Genomic DNA, 18,523 nt, shown 5'->3' on the forward strand with positions numbered 1-18,523 from the left:
CATAGAAGCAAGCTTAACTCCATGACTACTTCTTCAAAATCTTGCCGTGGCTTCCTCTATTAATGGATTGTGACGTGTAAGATGAAATAAACCCTTTCCTCCCCAAGTTGCCTTTGGTCAGAGTGTTCTGTCAGAACAATAGAAATTAAAATAGAGCATGGCTTTGAGAACAGATGTGTACTAGATGCTAGCCAGATGCTAAGTGTTCACAGTACCAAGTCAAACAAGCAGCATCACTGTCCTTGTCCTTCAAGTAGTGTCTAGTCTACTGGAGAAGACAAAAAACAAGGCATTCATAAGGACATAAGAGACAAATGCAGACTCTTGCAACAGCCCAGAGAAAAGGCCTTTATTGGAGGTGGTTTTCATGAAGTTTCTCTGAAGAGAGTAAATTTGAGACAAGTGTGACAGGTGACAAGACATACGTAGGTGAGGTCATGAGGCACAGAGTCAGTGACTGTTGTATGGCACATCTTGGTCTGCTGCAGCCGACTCAGCTTGGTGTTTCATTTCATAGCTGGTGTCCAACTTGAAGGAAGAAAACACTTTGCTGAAGCAGGAAAAGGAGACTCTGAATCACCTCATTGTGGAGCAGGCTAAGGAGATGACAGGTAAGGTTTGTGTGGTCTCAACCTAGCATACAGCAAACTCCAAACCTAAGTATGTTATCAGTTACAGCATTGCTTAGAGCTAAAATAAAATTTAAAAGTTTTGGCTATCATCTTTACATTTATAAGCAAGAGTCCCAAATATTGTAATAAAATTAGTGAACTTACAAACTCGATCTCTGGTCTTTGTGTGCCAATATGAAATTACATTCAGTAATATTTTAAGACTTTGCTTTATATGTATGTTTTTAATTTATAGGATTCTGTTGATTTAATAAGAATTCCTGAGCTAGTTTATTTATGTTTATCGTTCTTTTACATATGCACTTGCAAACATACATCTGTCCGTTTGCTTCTTTAGTCCACACTGGCTTTGGACTTGAAGCCTTCCTGCCTCGCCTTCCAGATACGCCTCCAGACCTGGCTTTTTATACATTTTCAAACTGACATAATTGTAAATATTTTTAAGAACATACAATAATTTGGTATATATGTAGTATGTATAATGATCAAATCAAAATAATTAACATTTTCATTGCCTCAAAATCTGTCATTTCTACTTGTCGTGATCCTTCCCACTCTTCTACTCAGCGGTACTTTGGGATCTTTATCTAACTTCTCTCCAGTTTCTTCTCTCCCCCGCCCCCCAGCTCCCTGCCCCGGCTTCTCTAGTCCCTGGTGATCATTTTTTCCATATTTTCTTCTATCAGATTAAAGCATCTTTAATGAGTGAGAACATACACTGTCCTGGGTCTCACTTATTTATATCTTACTAAAACAATTAGTGTCATCCTACTGTGTTCAGCTCTCTTTGTTACCAAACTAAAAGCGAAAACTAATTTTTAAAATAAAGGACTAAGTAAATATGTACATTTATTCTTTGATTATGGGGTTGATTAAAATGCTCATAAATAAAAGGAACCCCTCAGGTTAGCCTGTGGACATGTCTCTTGTGGAGCACTCTCTTAATTGCTAATTGCTGTAGGAGGGCCCAGCCCACTGTGGGTGTTACCATCCCTAGGCAGGTAGACGTGGGCTGTATAAATAAAGGTAGCTGAATGTGAGCCTATAAGCAAGCCAGTAAGCAATATGGTTTCTGCTTCAGTTGCTACTTCTGAGTTCCTGCTTGAGCTCCTACCCTGATTTGCCTCAAAAATGGATTGTAACCTATAAGGTAAAGAAAACCCTTTACTCAGTGTTTTATCACAGTGGCAGGTGGAGGCATTCTGAAAGTAATCCAGAGTAAAGCTTAGAGAGGTGGTAAGGAATGAGCCAAAAGGTTTCCCTCAAGACCGTGATAATCAGAGCTTTCTGTACTTTCCCTACGACTAAAGGGGATAGAGAGGAAGAAGAAATCCTGAAATTAATACTTAACTAAGACGAAAAGCCAGGAAAATATATTAAAAGGGACAAAAGAAAATAGTCACTGAACTATGGAAAGAAGGCTTCTCAGATGTAGCCTGTCAGGGAAGGATCCAGAATGATGAAAACAGTTTTGGAAAATATAGTGTTTTTTAAAATTGATCTTAGTAATGAAGTAAGAATGGATTTGTCTAGAAAATTTTGTTGGAAGACTTGAAATAGCTTCTACAAACTGGTGGGAATGAAGGATAATTTATAGAGTGTCTTGGGAAATTTTTCTTAGTCATTAATTTACAAATTCTGGAATCCCTCCGCTAGGAAGGCACTATGGGAAGCATCAGGGGAGAGACAGTGTCAAGGCTCTTGCATCCTTGCCTCACGGAGCTGGAAGAAGAGAGGTAAATGATAGAGCAATGGAAGCAAGTAGGGCAGTTTGAGACCAACCTATGAAATATAAGAATACAAAGAGCATATTTGTAGGAAACCTGATATTATAAAAGTAACTGGTTGAGGCACTAGGTAATAACATATACCTTCTTCTTAGAGCATTTTTTAAAATTTAAGTTTATGTGTAAAAACAATTTTTAAATTCTAAGTTTTCCTTTTCCAGCTCCAGCTCCCAGAATGATTGACTTGGAGACTAATTTATTATTAAAAGCTTATGCCATATACTTTAGCTCATTCTCTGACTAGCTCATAACTTATTTAACCCATTCAAACTTTTCTTTGTCTACCATGTGGTTAGTTACCTCTCTTCAGTCCTGGCTTACTTCTCTCTCTAAGTGTCTCCCTGAATTTATCTACCTGTCTCTCGCACCTCTCTTCACATCTCTCTTTTATCACTTTCTATTTCCCAGAATCCTCTCACTTCCTGCCAATGTTTTACCTTCTATTTCCTGCCTCAGCTCATTGACATTGGCTTTTTATTGATAGGTGATGTTTATAAGAGATTCTTTGTACACTTCTGTATATGGGTGTTTTGTCTGCATTTACACCTATGTACTGTTGTGTATGCCTAGTGTCTGTAGAGATCAGAAGAAGGTACTGGATCCCCTAGAACTGAAGTTACAGCTTGTAAGCCACCATGTGGGTGCTGGACTTCTTGCAGGTCCTTTGGAAGAGAGCCAGTACTCTTGACTGCCAAGTCCCCGTACATAGATTCTTTATTTCTTACTACCAGCAGTTAGTGGCTAATCTCTGAACTCCAGACTATGTTCAGCCAAAAGCAAGCTCCTGGCCGAAAAGGCAGAGTGAGGTGGGTGACTGGAAAAGTTAGGGTTCCTTGAGCAGCATGTGAGAGATGGCAGGAGGTAAATAGCATAGTGAGCAGCTCCTAAGCATTCAAGCTAGGAATGGAGAGTAATGGATGACAGGAGTTCAGGGAGCTAGGAGAGTATATGGCAGAGCCATGGGATGGACACACAGACAGAAACTATTGGGCAGGGAGGCCAAGCTCCTTAAGACATCATTCCCCTAAACAATGGCTTTTTGAATCATTATTTGGCCAAAATAATTTATGAATATCATAGTTAATAAGATGGCTCATCACTAGGCCTAAGGACCTAAATTCAATCCCTTAGACACATGATGGATGAAGAGAATCAATTCCCATAAGTTGTCCTCTGGCTCCCACATGTATACTGTGAGACATATGCACACACACGCACATGCACACACACTAAAAATATTTTATTGGATTTTATGAATAGCCTAAAACAAGGATATTGCAATAAAAAATATATGTGCCACTGCTTTAGTTATCTGAATAGCCTAAGAGAATACTAACTGCTCTGTTTTGTTTTATTATTGCTTACTAGAAAAGTATGTAATGGAAGTTCATCCAGACTTTCTTGTAATCTCAGTGTAGTGGTACACACCCATGATCCCAGCACTGAGGAAACTGAAGCAGGATGGGCTGCATAGCTCCAGTGCCAGGTCAGGCAGGTCCACATAGCAAGACTGTCTCCGAAAACAAACAAACAGGAATGTGTTTAATCAGTGCATGAAGTACTGGGACCAAAGCTATAGTCCATGGAGAGCTCCATAGATGAGGTTGTCATAGAGATTTAATTTGGGGTCCTGCTTCCTTCTCTCCTGCATCCACAAAATTCTCTCACAGGCCTAAAAGTCAATTCCCCTAGAGAAACTGGAAGTCAGTGCAGTGTTTACATTCTGGAATTCTATGGAGTCACTTTTGTATACATGACCCCTTCCAGTTTTGAGGGAGGATTGTGTTTGTTCTGTTATGTTCTATAAATTTTATTATAATATTGAACAGATTCCTGGGCAAATACTTCATCCTAGGTTGAATAAAAGATGCAATCTAGATGGTAAGAATGGAACTGCCGTCATCTCTGGCACAAGGAACCATCTGAGCCATCTCTCCCGCCCCCTCATCTGTCTCTTTCTTAAAGGCTTTCTTTAACCACCTTTGTGGCTTGACATGTCACCTGTCACTGTTTTACCAGGCCCAGATCCTCAATATCCTCTTGTGTGTTTCAGAAACTATGGAGAGGAAGTTAGTGGAAGAGACAAAACAACTGGAGCTTGACCTGAATGATGAGAGGCTGAGGTACCAGAACCTTCTAAATGAGTTCAGTCGCCTGGAGGAGCGCTATGATGACCTCAAGGAAGAGATGGCCCTGATGCTGGTGAGGCCAGCACGCTTTTGTTATTTGCTTTGTTTTTGTTTTTCTTGCTATGTAACCAGCCTTAGACTCATGAGCCTTCTTTTTTTTTAATTTATTTTTTATTTTATTTATTTTGTATGTGTATGAGTACACTGTAGCTGTATAGATGGCTGTGAGCCATCATGTGTGTGGCTGCTGGGAATTGAACTCAGGACTTCACTCCAGTCCCGCTTGCTCGCTCCGGAGTAATTCACTGTAGCTGTCTCCAGACACACCAGAAGAGGGTGTCAAATTTCATTACGGGTGGTTGTGAGCCACCATATAGTTGCTGAGATCCAAACTCAGGACCTTCAGAAGAGCAGTCAGTGCTCTTACCCACTGAGCCATCTTGCCAGCCCATGAGCCTTCTATTTCTACTTCCTAAGTGCTGGATTGTAGGCATGGTCCGTGATACATGGGTTCTGCTTTTTCTTTTTATTTTAATGAGAATGTCTAGTCATATATAAAAGTAAGTAGAATCATAGAGTAAGCCTCCATGTGCTACTTGAACCTATCACCCAGTTCCCAAATAGTCAGTGTATCTCTGTTCCCCCCCCCACCATCTCATGGGTTATATTATTTAAAGTAAATCATGCAACTTTATCCATAAGTTCTTTATCCATAAGTTAAAGTCAAATACTTTAAAGATGGAGCTATAAGATAATATAAAGTTGGCATATCAAGGCTCTGCTTTCTGCACTGAATGAAAAGTGTAAATCTAGTATATTTATATTACATTTTTATTATGTAACTGTTTTCTTCACTGGAGTTTATAATTTCCAAGTTAAATTCCCATAGAGAGAAAGTTTAGAGTAATTTGTGTTAACTGTTCCGAAGGCTCTTCTGTCCTTGTCAGTGCACTTTCCACACAGAGTTGTTCTACTCACCTCGCTATCAGGAAGCTGATTCCTCTGGCTCTTCTGTTCCTTAAAGTAACCTAGTAGAGCAAGTGGCCAGAATGCCCTAAAATAGATCTTGTAAAAAGTGGAATAAGTTGGTACCTGTAGGATAGAATATTTACTTCAGATTTTGTTAGTAGAAGGATTTGTTTGACAGAGATCTTTAAAACATAAAAAACTAGTGATCGCAAGGCTTCACAGATGAGAAAACTGATAGAACAGAAATCAAAAGCACATTTAAATCCCACATTGGATGACTGTTCTGCACCTTACTAGTCTGTTCTAGTTTACAGCAGAAGAGGACCACTATGAACTATGATTGATAAATCTGAAGAACTTTGGCTCATCCCCAGGCTATTGGAGCCCCACTCAAACCTCTCCTCCTTCGCACTCAGCTCTCCTTAGCATTCTGTTCCTCTCCCACAATGTTCTGATTCCTCATAGTTCCATTATTTGGGGTGCTTTTGTTTACTTATTGGAAAATTGTACCACATTTACAGTTAATCTGTGTTTCTGCTATAGTTAGGACTAAGCTTTGGATCTTACTGGGTACTTTGATGGCTCCTGGTTACTTAGAAAACAACTCAAAGTACACTTGAAAAGAAATGATTCTTTGAGTCTTCCCTGTGCATTGAGTCCAGTAGGCTATCATGGAATGCCGTGCTTAACTTTTTCATTCCCTGAGTTTTCTGAATGCTGATTGATACAGTAATCATGTGCCCTAAAAGTATTTCCCAGATCTCCTGAATCACTGTCATCAGGATTCATGGTGAATTTTGAGAGCATCTAGCTTACCTGCCCTGTACTGTCTTATTCCCTCTGCTTAATTTACAGATTGTCATGTGTAAAAGTGACAGAAATCATAGTCACCTACATAACTCCTACTTACTTTTAACCCCTTATGCTCAGTCACCATGTAATGGATGGTTATGCCTGTTGTTGTTCAGCATATTCTGGTAATTTTTATTTTATCATGATACTGAAACTATTACTTGAACAAAGTAACTTAATAACTCAAACTTTAAAAACTCAAGCAGAGGCCTGAAGAAGCACTGTTGGTAGAGTCCTTGCTTAGCTTGGATCCAAAGACCTCTATTCCGTTCTCAGCACTCATAAATAGGGTGTAGTAGTTCATGCTCATGCTTTTAATCCCAATACTCAGGAGGTAGAGGCAAGAGGATCGGAAATTCAAAGTCATCTTCTGCTACATAGAAAATTCAAAGCTAACCTGTTCTAAAGAGACCCGAGGACTCTGCTGATAGTCACAGGTGATCTACATTACAGTTCCTGCTTTGCTGGCACAACTTTCTCACTGGGAAGGTCAGCCCCTTATAAGAATTTGGTCAAGACAAGATGGAACCCTAGAGCATTTAGCCACCAATGCAAATCACTGAGTGGAGATTGCAGTGAAGATGTTGTGGATGCTGTATCAATTGTACTTGGGTTGTTTACCTTACAGAATGTGCCTAAGCCAGGACACAAGAGAACAGACTCTACCCACAGCAGTAATGAGTCTGAATACACCTTCAGCTCTGAATTTGCAGAAACGGAAGACACTGTACCAAGAACAGAGGTACATTTATCTCTCACTAAAAGTACAGTGTTCATGCTTCTATTGACAGGCGGCATTTCTAGTAATGTTTATGTATTCTTAACTAGTTGTATCCATATGTACTTATTACACATGTTCTTGCCAATACATATACTAAGTTTTATGTGTTTGTTTTGGTGTTAAAATTGAACCAAACACCTTATATGTGGCAAGCATGTGCTCTGCCCTGAGCAATATTCCTAGTCCCTCATTATAATTTTAATGTAAAATTCTTAGCAGTATTTTCTTTAGTCCCATCATGGCTGTACCCCTGAGCAGTTTCTGCAGATAATTCAGCTACTGGCTGCAATTGCCCTTGCAATATCTATAGGGCCACTCTGTGTTGGTTTGGAACCATGGCTTTTCCCTGCTTCTATCAACTATTGGAGTCCTGCCTTATTTATGAGCTTCCTTTGTATCAAACCTAGGGAAAGGGCCACCATGACTTCACCAGCTATGGCAGGAGAATTTTGAAATCCTTGCCAAACCAGTGGTGGTAATTTTATTAATAAATTCTATAACCTTAATGATTATCTTCAGTTAAGAGATTGGTATTATTTTTAAAGTCCATTTCAAAGTTTTACTCACTCAGTAAAGGCTTGTGTAACAAAATCCTTCCTAAAAAGAGAAGGAAAGAAAGACCCCAGAACTCGTCTTATCCAGATGGTCTTATACTCCTCCTTTCTTATGTGGTCCAGAGAAGTCAAATGACTTCTATACTTGCTATAAGTAGATATGCCAGAAAGCTAAGGACATTGTCTGGGTACTCCGACGCAATTGCCATTTGTTACATCTCAAGTTGTTTTGTCTTTGACAAATCTTGTCTTCTGTGACCTACCCTTTTCTATTCTCATACTCCTTTCTATAGAATTTTGTTCTCAGCCTAGCACTCAATGGATTGTGTATATAGCATTAACTGATAACTGAGACATTACCCCATTCTACTTTAATAATTTTCCTTTTTAATTGCACATTCAAAATCCAAAGGAATGATTTCTAGTTAATAACATTTTAAGTATCATGAGTAGAAGTACTATGTTCATTTATAGAATGGAAGATTCTATTACAAGTTTTTGAAAGTTAAAGTTTCAAGGACATATGCATCACTAATAAATGAAGAGATATCAAGGTACTTAAATGGAATGTTTAATTGTAAATCATTTAAAATGCTAGTATCTGCAGCTGCTTTTGGTGGGCCAGCACAGTAGCCCAGAGGAGAAGGTGCTTACTGTGCAGGCTTAATGGCCTAAGTTCAAGCCCTTACCACCTATGCTGGAAGGAGAGAACCAACTACTACAAGTTTTCCTGTGACCTCCATTCTTGTACCTTTTGACTTTATGAACAGCCAAAGAATAAAATTTAAAACAACATTGAAATGACACCTTTGGGCAATCAAATGAGATGGAAACTTTTTTTTTCTTTTTTTGAGTTAAAGCAGTGACTGTTGTCCCATGAATCCTTATTGTCATTGATGGAAATAAAAGTTGCCCCAGCCTACCAGACTGCCAAGTGTTATGTTGAGATATTTATGTTCTTGGATGTGTATTTCAGTAACAGAAATTAGAAACTATCTCATTGCCTGTCCAGGTGATGGTTCATCTGACTATCCAGTTAGACAGATAATTAGAAAACAATTACAGGAAGCACTTTGAGCTGCTGAGTTAGCTCCCTTGCCCTATAGTCTTAATTCTTAAATAGACTCCTAGGGTGAGTGTGAGTGCACATCTAAATTTTAATAAATGCACCTAGATTTCCACAGGCTTCTTTTTTTTTTTTTTTAAAGATTTATTTTATTGTTATATGTAAGTACACTGTAGTTGTCTTCAGACACACCAGAAGAGGGCAGCAGATCTCATTATGGATGGTTGTGAGCCACCATGTGGTTGCTGGGATTTGAACTCAGGACCTTCGGAAGAGTAGTCAGTGCCCTTAACCACTGAGCCATCTCACTAGCCCCACACAGGCTTCTTTATATGTCACCAATATAATATGAGACATAGTTGCTAACATGGGACATTAACTTCGAAATGCCACCTAGGGGCTATCTGCCAGTCAGAAAAGAGAGATGTAGTCCCTCTCTATTGTTCAACTTACACTTCTCCAATCATTAGCTAGGACAAACATGGTTTGATTTTGTTCTTTGGATGTTTACATTTCTTCTGTGTTTGACTTTCTTACTATTGAAGTATCTTCTCTTTGGCTTGTGAGCCTTCTGGATTTACTTAATTCTTATGGTTTCTGGGGTTTAGGAGCCAACTGAGAAGAAAGTGCCTCTGGATATGTCATTGTTCCTTAAGCTCCAGAAGCGTGTCACAGAGCTGGAACAGGAGAAGCAGCTGATGCAGGATGAACTGGACCGAAAGGAGGAGCAGGTGTTCCGCAGCAAGGCAAAGGTAAACAACAGTGGCCTGTCCCTGGCCTGAGGGCAGCCCAGGAGGCCAGGCTGTCTCCATGTCCTTCTGGATTCTCTGAGTTCCTTAGCTATGCTGTCCTGGCCTGAGGGCAGCCCAGGGGGCCAGGCTGTCTCCATGTCCTTCTGGATTCTGTGAGTTCCTTAGCTATGCAGCACTTGATTAGAGCTGTGAATGCTTTGACATGCCACTGCATTTTGTAAAGCAGCTAGATATTCTAATAGTAAAAATTTGACAATTAAAATAGAGTTTTTATTTTTTTCTCCCCAGGAAGAAGAAAGACCACAGATTAGAGGTGCTGAACTCGAATATGAGTCCCTCAAGGTATTGAAAAATTCAGTCCAAGACTTTGTATACTTTGTTTTGACAAGAGAGCTACTAAGAATTTGTCTTTTTCTCAGAGGACATTCTTAGCTGAAGGTTCTAGCTTAAATCTTACTCAAGCACTAGTCCTAGCATTTGTAGTTTGCTTTTACAAATTCATTTTCATCTAAGTAGGACTTCACCCTGAACAGGAACAGGAGGTAGCAGCCGTTCAAGCCGCAGTAGTAAAGATTATGAACTCTTATCCAGCTGCTTGGTGCAAATGCTCCCATCTGGCACCATAAAAACCTAATTGAGAGTAAAGGGCAGACTAAAGGAATAGGGTAGCAATATGCCCTCTAAAACATCCCCTGCCTTACACTAACATAGATAAATGAAATGAGTTAAGCCCAGATTCACGCAGCATTAGTGGTTCTCAAAGTTAGTCCTATATTAGCAAAATTAGTATCACCAGTCCCTTGTTGGAAGTGCAAAACTTTTAGGCCTAACACCACTAGACATCAAGTGAGAATCCTGTAGTTGGGCCTCAGAAATATGTGTTTTAATAGGATTTCCAAATGACTGTAATTCATGTTAAAGTTTGGGATACATTGCATCAGATCTTCGCCATCAAAGTAAAGACATGTTTTTGTTTTCTGTCTCTTAAATGAACAATGCAAAATTGATTACCAGTGAGTAGAGGATTGAAAGAGAGCACTGCTGAAGACTTCAGGGGTCCACTCTGACGACCAGTCATTGGAAACAGCCTGACCAGCTGTACACCCTTACATACATACTTGCAAACAAAGCCTGGGCTTCTCTAGACTGGCACTCAGCCATCTCTGCGTCTGGGAGTATTCCTCGAGTAGATCAGAGTAAAGTTGCCTCTGGAATTGGGGTTGGAGATGCAAACTGTCTTTTACATTGTGCAGTTCACACTGATGTCACACTTAGTCTGGGAGACCGTTCATAAGAGTGGAAGTTAACATCCTTTCTAGAATTCTCCCATCACTTAGGGGACGTTGAGTTTTCCAATGTCAAGATGAGGATGACAACAGCAAACTTTTCCATCTTTCAGCGTCAAGAACTGGAGTCAGAAAACAAAAAACTGAAAAATGAGCTGAATGAGTTACGCAAAGCCCTCAGTGAGAAAAGTGCTCCAGAAGTGACTGCGCCAGGTGCACCTGCTTACCGAGTCCTCATGGAACAGCTGACCTCAGTGAGTGAGGAGCTCGATGTCCGCAAGGAGGAAGTCCTCATCTTGAGGTCGCAGCTGGTGAGCCAGAAAGAAGCCATCCAACCCAAGGTAAGCACGTGCACATGTTAAAGGTGAGGCATGGTGACTGGCCTCCAGTTTGTAAGGAAACAAACACTTAAACAACTGCAAAAGCCATTGGGTTCCTAAGTGTCTTTCAAAGTTTCATCTTCCACAGCAAAGGATACTTTTAAATAATATACTTGCCATTCATAACAGTAATCTTCCCTCAGGAAATTCTGAGCTAAAGTAAAATACATTAAATGTGAATATCTACAAATTATTGTGGTATAAAGGAGTGTTAAGTCTAACTGTAAAATTTCTTGTTGAAATTGGCCTGCTTAAGTGGACAGAAAATGGTTAGAAATGAAATCAGTTTGTGGGAATTACGAGATGATTTCTGTTCACTCCTGGGATTTCCTGTCAATAAGGAGAAGGCAAGTAGAGCTGTTTTCGTGGAGTCAACAGAAAGTACTCTGTGCTGTCGCCTTGTCTGGTACAGTCTCACTTGGTTCTAAGGCTTGGACAGGTTGGGCTTAGAAAGAAAGCTGTGTATGCTTCCTGGACAAAAACTAATAAATCAAAGTTCTTTCCACTCTCAGCAAACTGATAGCCTCTCTTTTTCTCTTTAAATTAACAAATAATTTTATTTACATATATATATGTATATACATATACATATATATATGTATATATATATATGGAGTACAATTGATATTTTCATAGGAACCTTTTGTGAAAATTATTGGAAAATAAAAATGGAAGCAAAGGACCTAAATACATCCTCACTAGTAGAGCACATAGTTTTGGTACCATACCTGCCCCCTTATTAAGCTCACATAACCCATGTGACAACTGTTCTGTGATAATGGGCTGGCCCTATCTCACCACAGACTCTGCTTGCCCAATTCCCAGCCTCCACATTGACACACCTTGCCTGTCCTGGAAGAGTGTGCAGTATATTGAGACCTTCCCAATTCCCTGTGCTTGTTTGTAATTCTGAATTTCTCAGTTTCATATTTTCAAGACAGTGGGGAACAGCATACAGTTAGCTAAACTGTGAGTTAGTCCAACCAGCTCCGTTGTCTGCTCTACCTCCAGAGGACTCTCTGGACAAATGCCCTTCCAGTTGCCACTATGTGAACTCTGAAAGACAAGGTGAAACCTCACACTCATACATCAACAGGAGGGTCATTCTCTCACACACCCAACATTTTACAACCAGCCACATTTTTAAACAAAATAACTCAGAAAAGAACTTAAGCATTGGACTTAGGAGTTCCTATCTCATACGTACATATTAATGTCTACTGTATGACAGTTCTGTGAAATTAATTCATTTAGAGTTAGTTTTAGAAAAAACAAGTCATAGCTTTTGAATTAACTCTTATCTGATTCAGTAAAATAATTACTTATGAAGCTAAAGATTTATTGTTTTCTGCATTTTTGTGCTTGCCAACATCTGATTTCTCAGGATGACAAGGTAATTATACATGTTTTTAATATTTAATTAGTACCTGTTTAATCCTAAGATTGGCTTTCAGGTCTGTTCAGTATGTATACTTGTTGCTTTGTGACCAGGTCTACTTTATTTTATTCTGGTTTTTTTTTTAAGGTTTATTTATTATTTGTGTTTATGTGAGTATGTGGAAATGAATGTCAGAAGAAAGCCTTGTGTATCCTCCTCTATTTCCATCTGTTCCTTTAGGGAGTGATTCTTCCTAACCTGGGGCTTACATTTCCTCTAGAAGCCAATAAGCCCCAGTAATGTCTTGGATCCACCAGCTTAGAACGTGGGTGCCAGGCATATGTGGAATGTCTGGCTTGCTGAGATTTGAACTCAGGTCCTCTTAATTGAGAATCACGCCCCTCTTAAGTGCTTAAGTGAAGTTGCAGGCGTGAATCTCTCCACTCATCTTGTTTCAACTGTTGGCAGTAATGGGGTGCTTCATGTGGTGCAGCCCTTTCAGAATGCAAGTCACTGAATATCGGAAACACGGAACAGCGAGTCTGAAACTTCTCAGGGCTGCAGTACAACTCTAACCCCATCTACAAAATGTTACACCCTAGCCAAGAGAGGCAGGAATGAGGAAAGAACCAGCTGCTCATTCCCAAGACATCAGCAAGAGGAGATGTGCATCTTTCCCTCCCTCCAGACTAGCTGAACAGATCAAGTAACCTAATTTATCAGAAGCTCAAAAATATTCCAGAAAAGTCCTAAGATACTCAAGTATAGTATTATTTAATATAAAGACAAGTCATCATGAGTTACATTTATAGCCCTTAAAAAGTGAGAATGCCCTTTATGAAATAGTTTTTTTTTCCCTTTCAGGGAAAGAGAAAATATAAATCACTAAATATATACTCTATGTAAAATACAGATAATGAAATATTTGGGGCCAAAGATGTAGTTCAGCTGGTAAAATGCTTGCCTAGCATGCACAAAGCCTTAGCTTTGATCTCCAGCACTCCATAAACTGAGTGGATTCAGTGGTACATACCTAAGGTCCCAGCTCTGAAGAAGATGAGACAAGAAAACCAGTTCCCAGTTATCCACGGGGACATAGAAATCTGAGGCCAGCCTGGGCATGAGCACCACACCAGCTTAGAGCAAACATTGACTGAAAGATATTTGTTTTTTAGACAAAGAGAATGAACCTTTTTGGGGTGCTAAATTTACTATTTATTAGAGGCAATAAGTTAGTGGTTTACTCTGTGTGTGTGTGTGTGTGTGTGTGTGTGTGTGTGTGTGTGTGTGTGTGTAGATAGACACACACATGAACATCAGGTGATGACTTGTGAGACTAGATTCTTTCCACCATATAGGTTCTAGAGATTGAACTCAGGTTGTCAGGCTGGGTGTCAAGTGCTACGCACTATCCACTGAAGTGAAAAGAATGTGTTATATGTGACCCAGAGCTACTAAGTTGAGCCTTCATGTGGAATTGTATCATTTCTCCCTTCAGAATACAATGACAGATTCCACAATTCTTTTGGAAGATGTACAGAAAATGAAAGACAAAGGTGAAATAGCACAAGCGTATATTGGTTTGAAAGAAACGAACAGGTAGGTTGAGCCTTTCATCTAACTTGGTTTAACTGTGTTACCTGAGTGTTCAAGCCAATCTCTTGTGCAGGAACTCACTGGACTGATCAAGTGCTTTAATGAACATCAGCCAGGCCTCAAGAACCTAAAGTTTCTAGTGTAAACTAACTTAAAATATCATTAAAATTATCAGGTATATAGTGATGATTGGTGTCACACTGTGAGAAGATATGTTTATTGCAAGGGCTTTGGCCTTCTGCTGCTTAGAGAAGAAAATCCATTGCTCAGTTTAGACTGAATATATCCTTTTATAGTAGGAGTTCAAAATAACCATTTGACGATTTGTAGAGGCAGATACAGTGCTCAATAATTGAAATGTAGCATGAAAAGAAATGAAAATGCATGTGCTTGGAATTCCAGCAGTGATAACTCTACAGCTCTAGAAGGGTGCCACAACTTTGAAGATGGGAAAATGGAGGCTTGTAGCCTTACTTCATTTCTGAACAGAAACTTAGTGTCATTGTTCACTAAACAGAAAAAAAAATTACACACTGACCATTTTGATAGAGCATGGCCAGTGATGACCATAGAGAAAAGCAGCTCATAAATACCCACAAATTAAATATATATGCCGTATGAAACATTAGATCGTTCCTTACTTACAGGCAAAAGTACTAAATGTTCATATAGGTTATTTGGTTAAGTGTAAATTTAACTTATGAATTAATTGTAAACTTTTCAATTTAAGAGTATCTTATAGAAAGGGTATGCTGTCCATCCATCCACTTAGTTACTTAGTCACCAGGTCTGAAATGTGCCTACCCCATGCCACATAGAGGGAAGACAAGTAAATGCAGTCTCTTCTCACAAAGGTGATAGGCTCCTTAGAGACATGACTGAGAATATTTGAGTTTTAGTGTAAAGATATTAGAATGAATTTTAGTGCTTTACATAGAAGAATGATGTAGTAACAGATTCAGAAAGCTAGCCCTTGCTGTTCTGTTTGAGAACAAATTTATAATGGAGTAAGATTGAAAGCACAAAACCAGTTAAGAGGCTTTGCCATAATCCAGTGACTGATCATAATGACTTGAGCTTGGTGGTGACAGTTGGGGTTGAAAGAAGTGGGGCATTTGGAAAGATATATATGATGATGAGGTCAATAAACCTTGTGGTCTGTCAGGTATATGAGTGGGTCATAGGGAAGCTTGGTGCATCTGCTGTGGGAACAAAGTTTGATGTGTTGATACCATTTCATGAGCATGAGACCAGGGGAAATGGTGAGTGGATTTGTACATTCTGACTTTTGGAAGAAAAGGAGGCATCAAGGGAGAGAAATCCCCCTATGCAGTTGAGGTATATATAATAGATCTATAAAATCATAACACTGTAGAAATTCAAATAAAACCTCAAAAAGATAACTCTTTAGGAAGGGATGGTAGATTGAAAATAGAATTTTCTCAAATTCATATTATATAAAAATAGCAAAAAAAAAAAAAAAGTAAATCAAGATTAAGATCCTGGACTCTGAAATACTATACTATTTTAGTAAGAGGCAACAGATCCATCTCTAATATAGAAGGCAGTTTCTCCAGATCTTTAATTCTATCCAAAAATTTTAAACCATGTCAAAAGCAGAGAACTTCGGATATGTTCTTACATTATTTGTACAATAATTTCATAAAAGTTTACATGTGAATCTGATTTATTATGCTAAATTCTATCCAGAAAACTGAAAATTATATTTTGCAATTTATGAAAATTGCCACATGAAGATATGGCATCTGGAGTTTTCACATCATACGTGTGTTACAGTTAGCCTCAATGTAATGCTTATACATAAGGTCATGTGGCTAGCTGCATAAAACATTAGAAATTGAATGTCTGTCTCACTTTTCCAGTTATTTCTCTTGGAGATGCTCCAAACCCTTCATTTTGTCTATGATGCAACTGCTTACCCCCCTTTTTTTTAATTAATGAAAGTAATTTTGTGACATGTTGTAAAGTCATTTGTAATTACTAAAAATGGTCCTCTTCACTTAGTAAAATATTGAAGTATCATGTGCTTTTCTTGACCACCATCATCTCATTTCCATCCTGTGTCCTTTTGTGTTTTGCATTGTGTTTCTTTACATGGAAGATCATCTACTATGGATTACCAGGAGTTGAATGAGGATGGAGAGCTCTGGCTGGTTTATGAAGGGTTAAAACAAGCCAACAGGTTATATATGTCAAAATGGAATATTATTAACTTGCTTTTCTCACTAACATGGACTCACAACTTTGACTACTATGCATCTTGTGCATTTATTGTCCTCCTGAGACAAGTAGTCTCAATAAAACTTAGACTCGGCAGCAAAATAGCTTCTTTAAATTTTTCTCTACTAACAGATACTATTAAGGCTAAAATTGATTACAGGTGAATACAGTTGCTTCCTGTAATCCACAGTGCTGTCAGCAGTGACTATCTAAAGACTGAGTCTCTCTAGGGCTTGAGGAAAACAGTCTTCCAGCTGAAGCACAAGTTATTGGAGCATGGGCACTGATACTTGCTACCTGGACAGTAGTTTATTTGTAATAAATGTCAATCTGGGATACACATTCCTATAATAGATTTGGCCACTTTCTCATTATTGTGAGGCTGCCTAAGAGCAGTGGCAAGTGACTGATTCACCATTCTCTGTGGTTACTATGAGATTCAAAGCAGAGAAGTCAGGATAACCACCTGAGCTCATCAGTTCACTTCCAGGAAAAAAACAAAATAGAATTAGCTGTGCCTCTTTAACATATTTATCAGTTCTAATAATGTCTGTATCTTTAAAATTCCATAAAAATTTCATTTTAGTGATTATAATTTTAAAATTTTATACTGTTACATCGGGTTCTGCTTATTCTGCCTTGTTCTAACCATACCCATTGGCATTAACTACAGTGTTGTTGGTTGACTCTGTCTTGAAACTTCATAAATAATCGCTAAAATATTTAGTCCACTATTTATAGTTTGCTCACAGTGGCATTAATAAGTTTACTCAGCAGTTAATAACAAACACATTGGGACTAAATGTCTCTTTCTTCATATTCTTGACTATAACTTTATATCTTGTTAGGATTCCATTACTGATTTGTAATTTCATGGAGAGAGAAATTATAGCTCTGTGCATTCATATTCGCACTCACAGAGACAAACACAAAAGAATTACAGAGCTACTAAACTGGATTTGGATAAATCTATGGGTTTCCAAGTAGTGTGCCAGCCTTTCTGTCCTTAGATAAGTGGACAATATTAAACATTATTCTGGTTCTACCTGTGCCTGAAATCAGTGACTATGTCTCTAAAGGTCTATTTTATTACATTGAGAGTATGTAATCTTGCACTTTATAATGCAGCTATTTATTTGTTTGTTCATTTGTTGGCAATGATACTATCTATGCCAATTAAAAGGGAACTTCATACAATTCAAAAAGACACAAATGTGGACAAACTAGTTTCCATTTCTGGCATCTGAGTTTCATGACATTATTAGAGTCAGGAGATGCACAGATGGTATAGAGTATCTGCTCTTCCTATTTCTTGCCAAGGAGCATGTAGCTTTGTACCTATTAGTGTGGCCTCTCTACAGGCTCTTAGAATCCCAGCTACAGTCACAGAAGAGGAGCCATGAGAATGAGGCTGAGGCCCTCCGTGGGGAGATCCAGAGCCTAAAGGAAGAAAACAACCGGCAGCAGCAGCTGCTAGCCCAGAACCTGCAGCTGCCCCCTGAGGCCCGCATTGAGGCCAGCCTGCAGCATGAGATCACCCGGCTGACCAATGAAAACCTGGTAAGGAGAGGGGCAGTACCCAGGTCTGTTGTATGTTCTTTTAGGACAATCATAGTCTTTTCTTTTGGGGAAAGATACTCTGCTGTCCCTGATAAAGACAGAAAGGAAAATATGAATGTGTTGGTAGAAATGAATCAAAATAATAAAGTCGTACCTAGGCTATTTCTCACAGCAACCTGTTGAGCAGTTGAGCCCCTCAGACCTCACATGGAGTGTCTGGTCTGGTCTGGTCTGGAGTCTCTGCAGGAGAGTCACCTGACTGCCTGCTAGGCTTTGAATGGCAGGGAGGCACAGCTACAGAGTGCTGTGCTTTGATCTCAGGCATCCAAGGCCGATGCCATTCAGCCTATCTAGCTGACAGGCCAGGGAAGATGCTTGGTTAAACCAAGCAGGAGCTACGTGTTGTCACTGCATAGTGCTTCTAAAACAAGGCAGAGAGACTAGAATTGCACTTAGTACATTCTTAAGCAGAGCCTGTATGGTAATGAGAAGTGATTCGCTGTTCTCCTTACCAGATTCTGAATGCTGACACAGACTCCAAGACTTTCTTTGTCTTGTTC

The 18,523-nt window shown here is 39.1% G+C and overlaps 1 protein-coding gene across 10 annotated transcripts in view; it reads left to right on the forward strand.

Annotated features, from left to right (window-relative positions):
* The window catches only part of Myo5a (myosin VA), a 153,006-nt gene that overhangs the window by 106,446 nt on the left and 28,037 nt on the right, over positions 1–18,523 (forward strand). For 4 of the 10 annotated variants that reach the window (XM_031345367.1, XM_031345369.1, XM_031345376.1 and 1 more), the window contains exons 23-32: positions 518–611; positions 4,473–4,621; positions 6,998–7,111; positions 9,379–9,522; positions 9,811–9,864; positions 10,922–11,149; positions 12,573–12,581; positions 14,065–14,165; positions 16,285–16,365; positions 17,765–17,963. In XM_031345367.1, the coding sequence (XP_031201227.1) occupies positions 518–611; positions 4,473–4,621; positions 6,998–7,111; positions 9,379–9,522; positions 9,811–9,864; positions 10,922–11,149; positions 12,573–12,581; positions 14,065–14,165; positions 16,285–16,365; positions 17,765–17,963 (1,173 nt within the window). The remainder of the gene's footprint in view (positions 1–517; positions 612–4,472; positions 4,622–6,997; positions 7,112–9,378; positions 9,523–9,810; positions 9,865–10,921; positions 11,150–12,572; positions 12,582–14,064; positions 14,166–16,284; positions 16,366–17,764; positions 17,964–18,523) is intronic. The other 6 variants (XM_031345368.1, XM_031345371.1, XM_031345370.1 and 3 more) reach the window with 3 other exon arrangements.

This window comes from Mastomys coucha, unplaced genomic scaffold (assembly GCF_008632895.1).
Source record: "Mastomys coucha isolate ucsf_1 unplaced genomic scaffold, UCSF_Mcou_1 pScaffold23, whole genome shotgun sequence".
NCBI classification, from domain to species: Eukaryota; Metazoa; Chordata; class Mammalia; order Rodentia; family Muridae; genus Mastomys; species Mastomys coucha.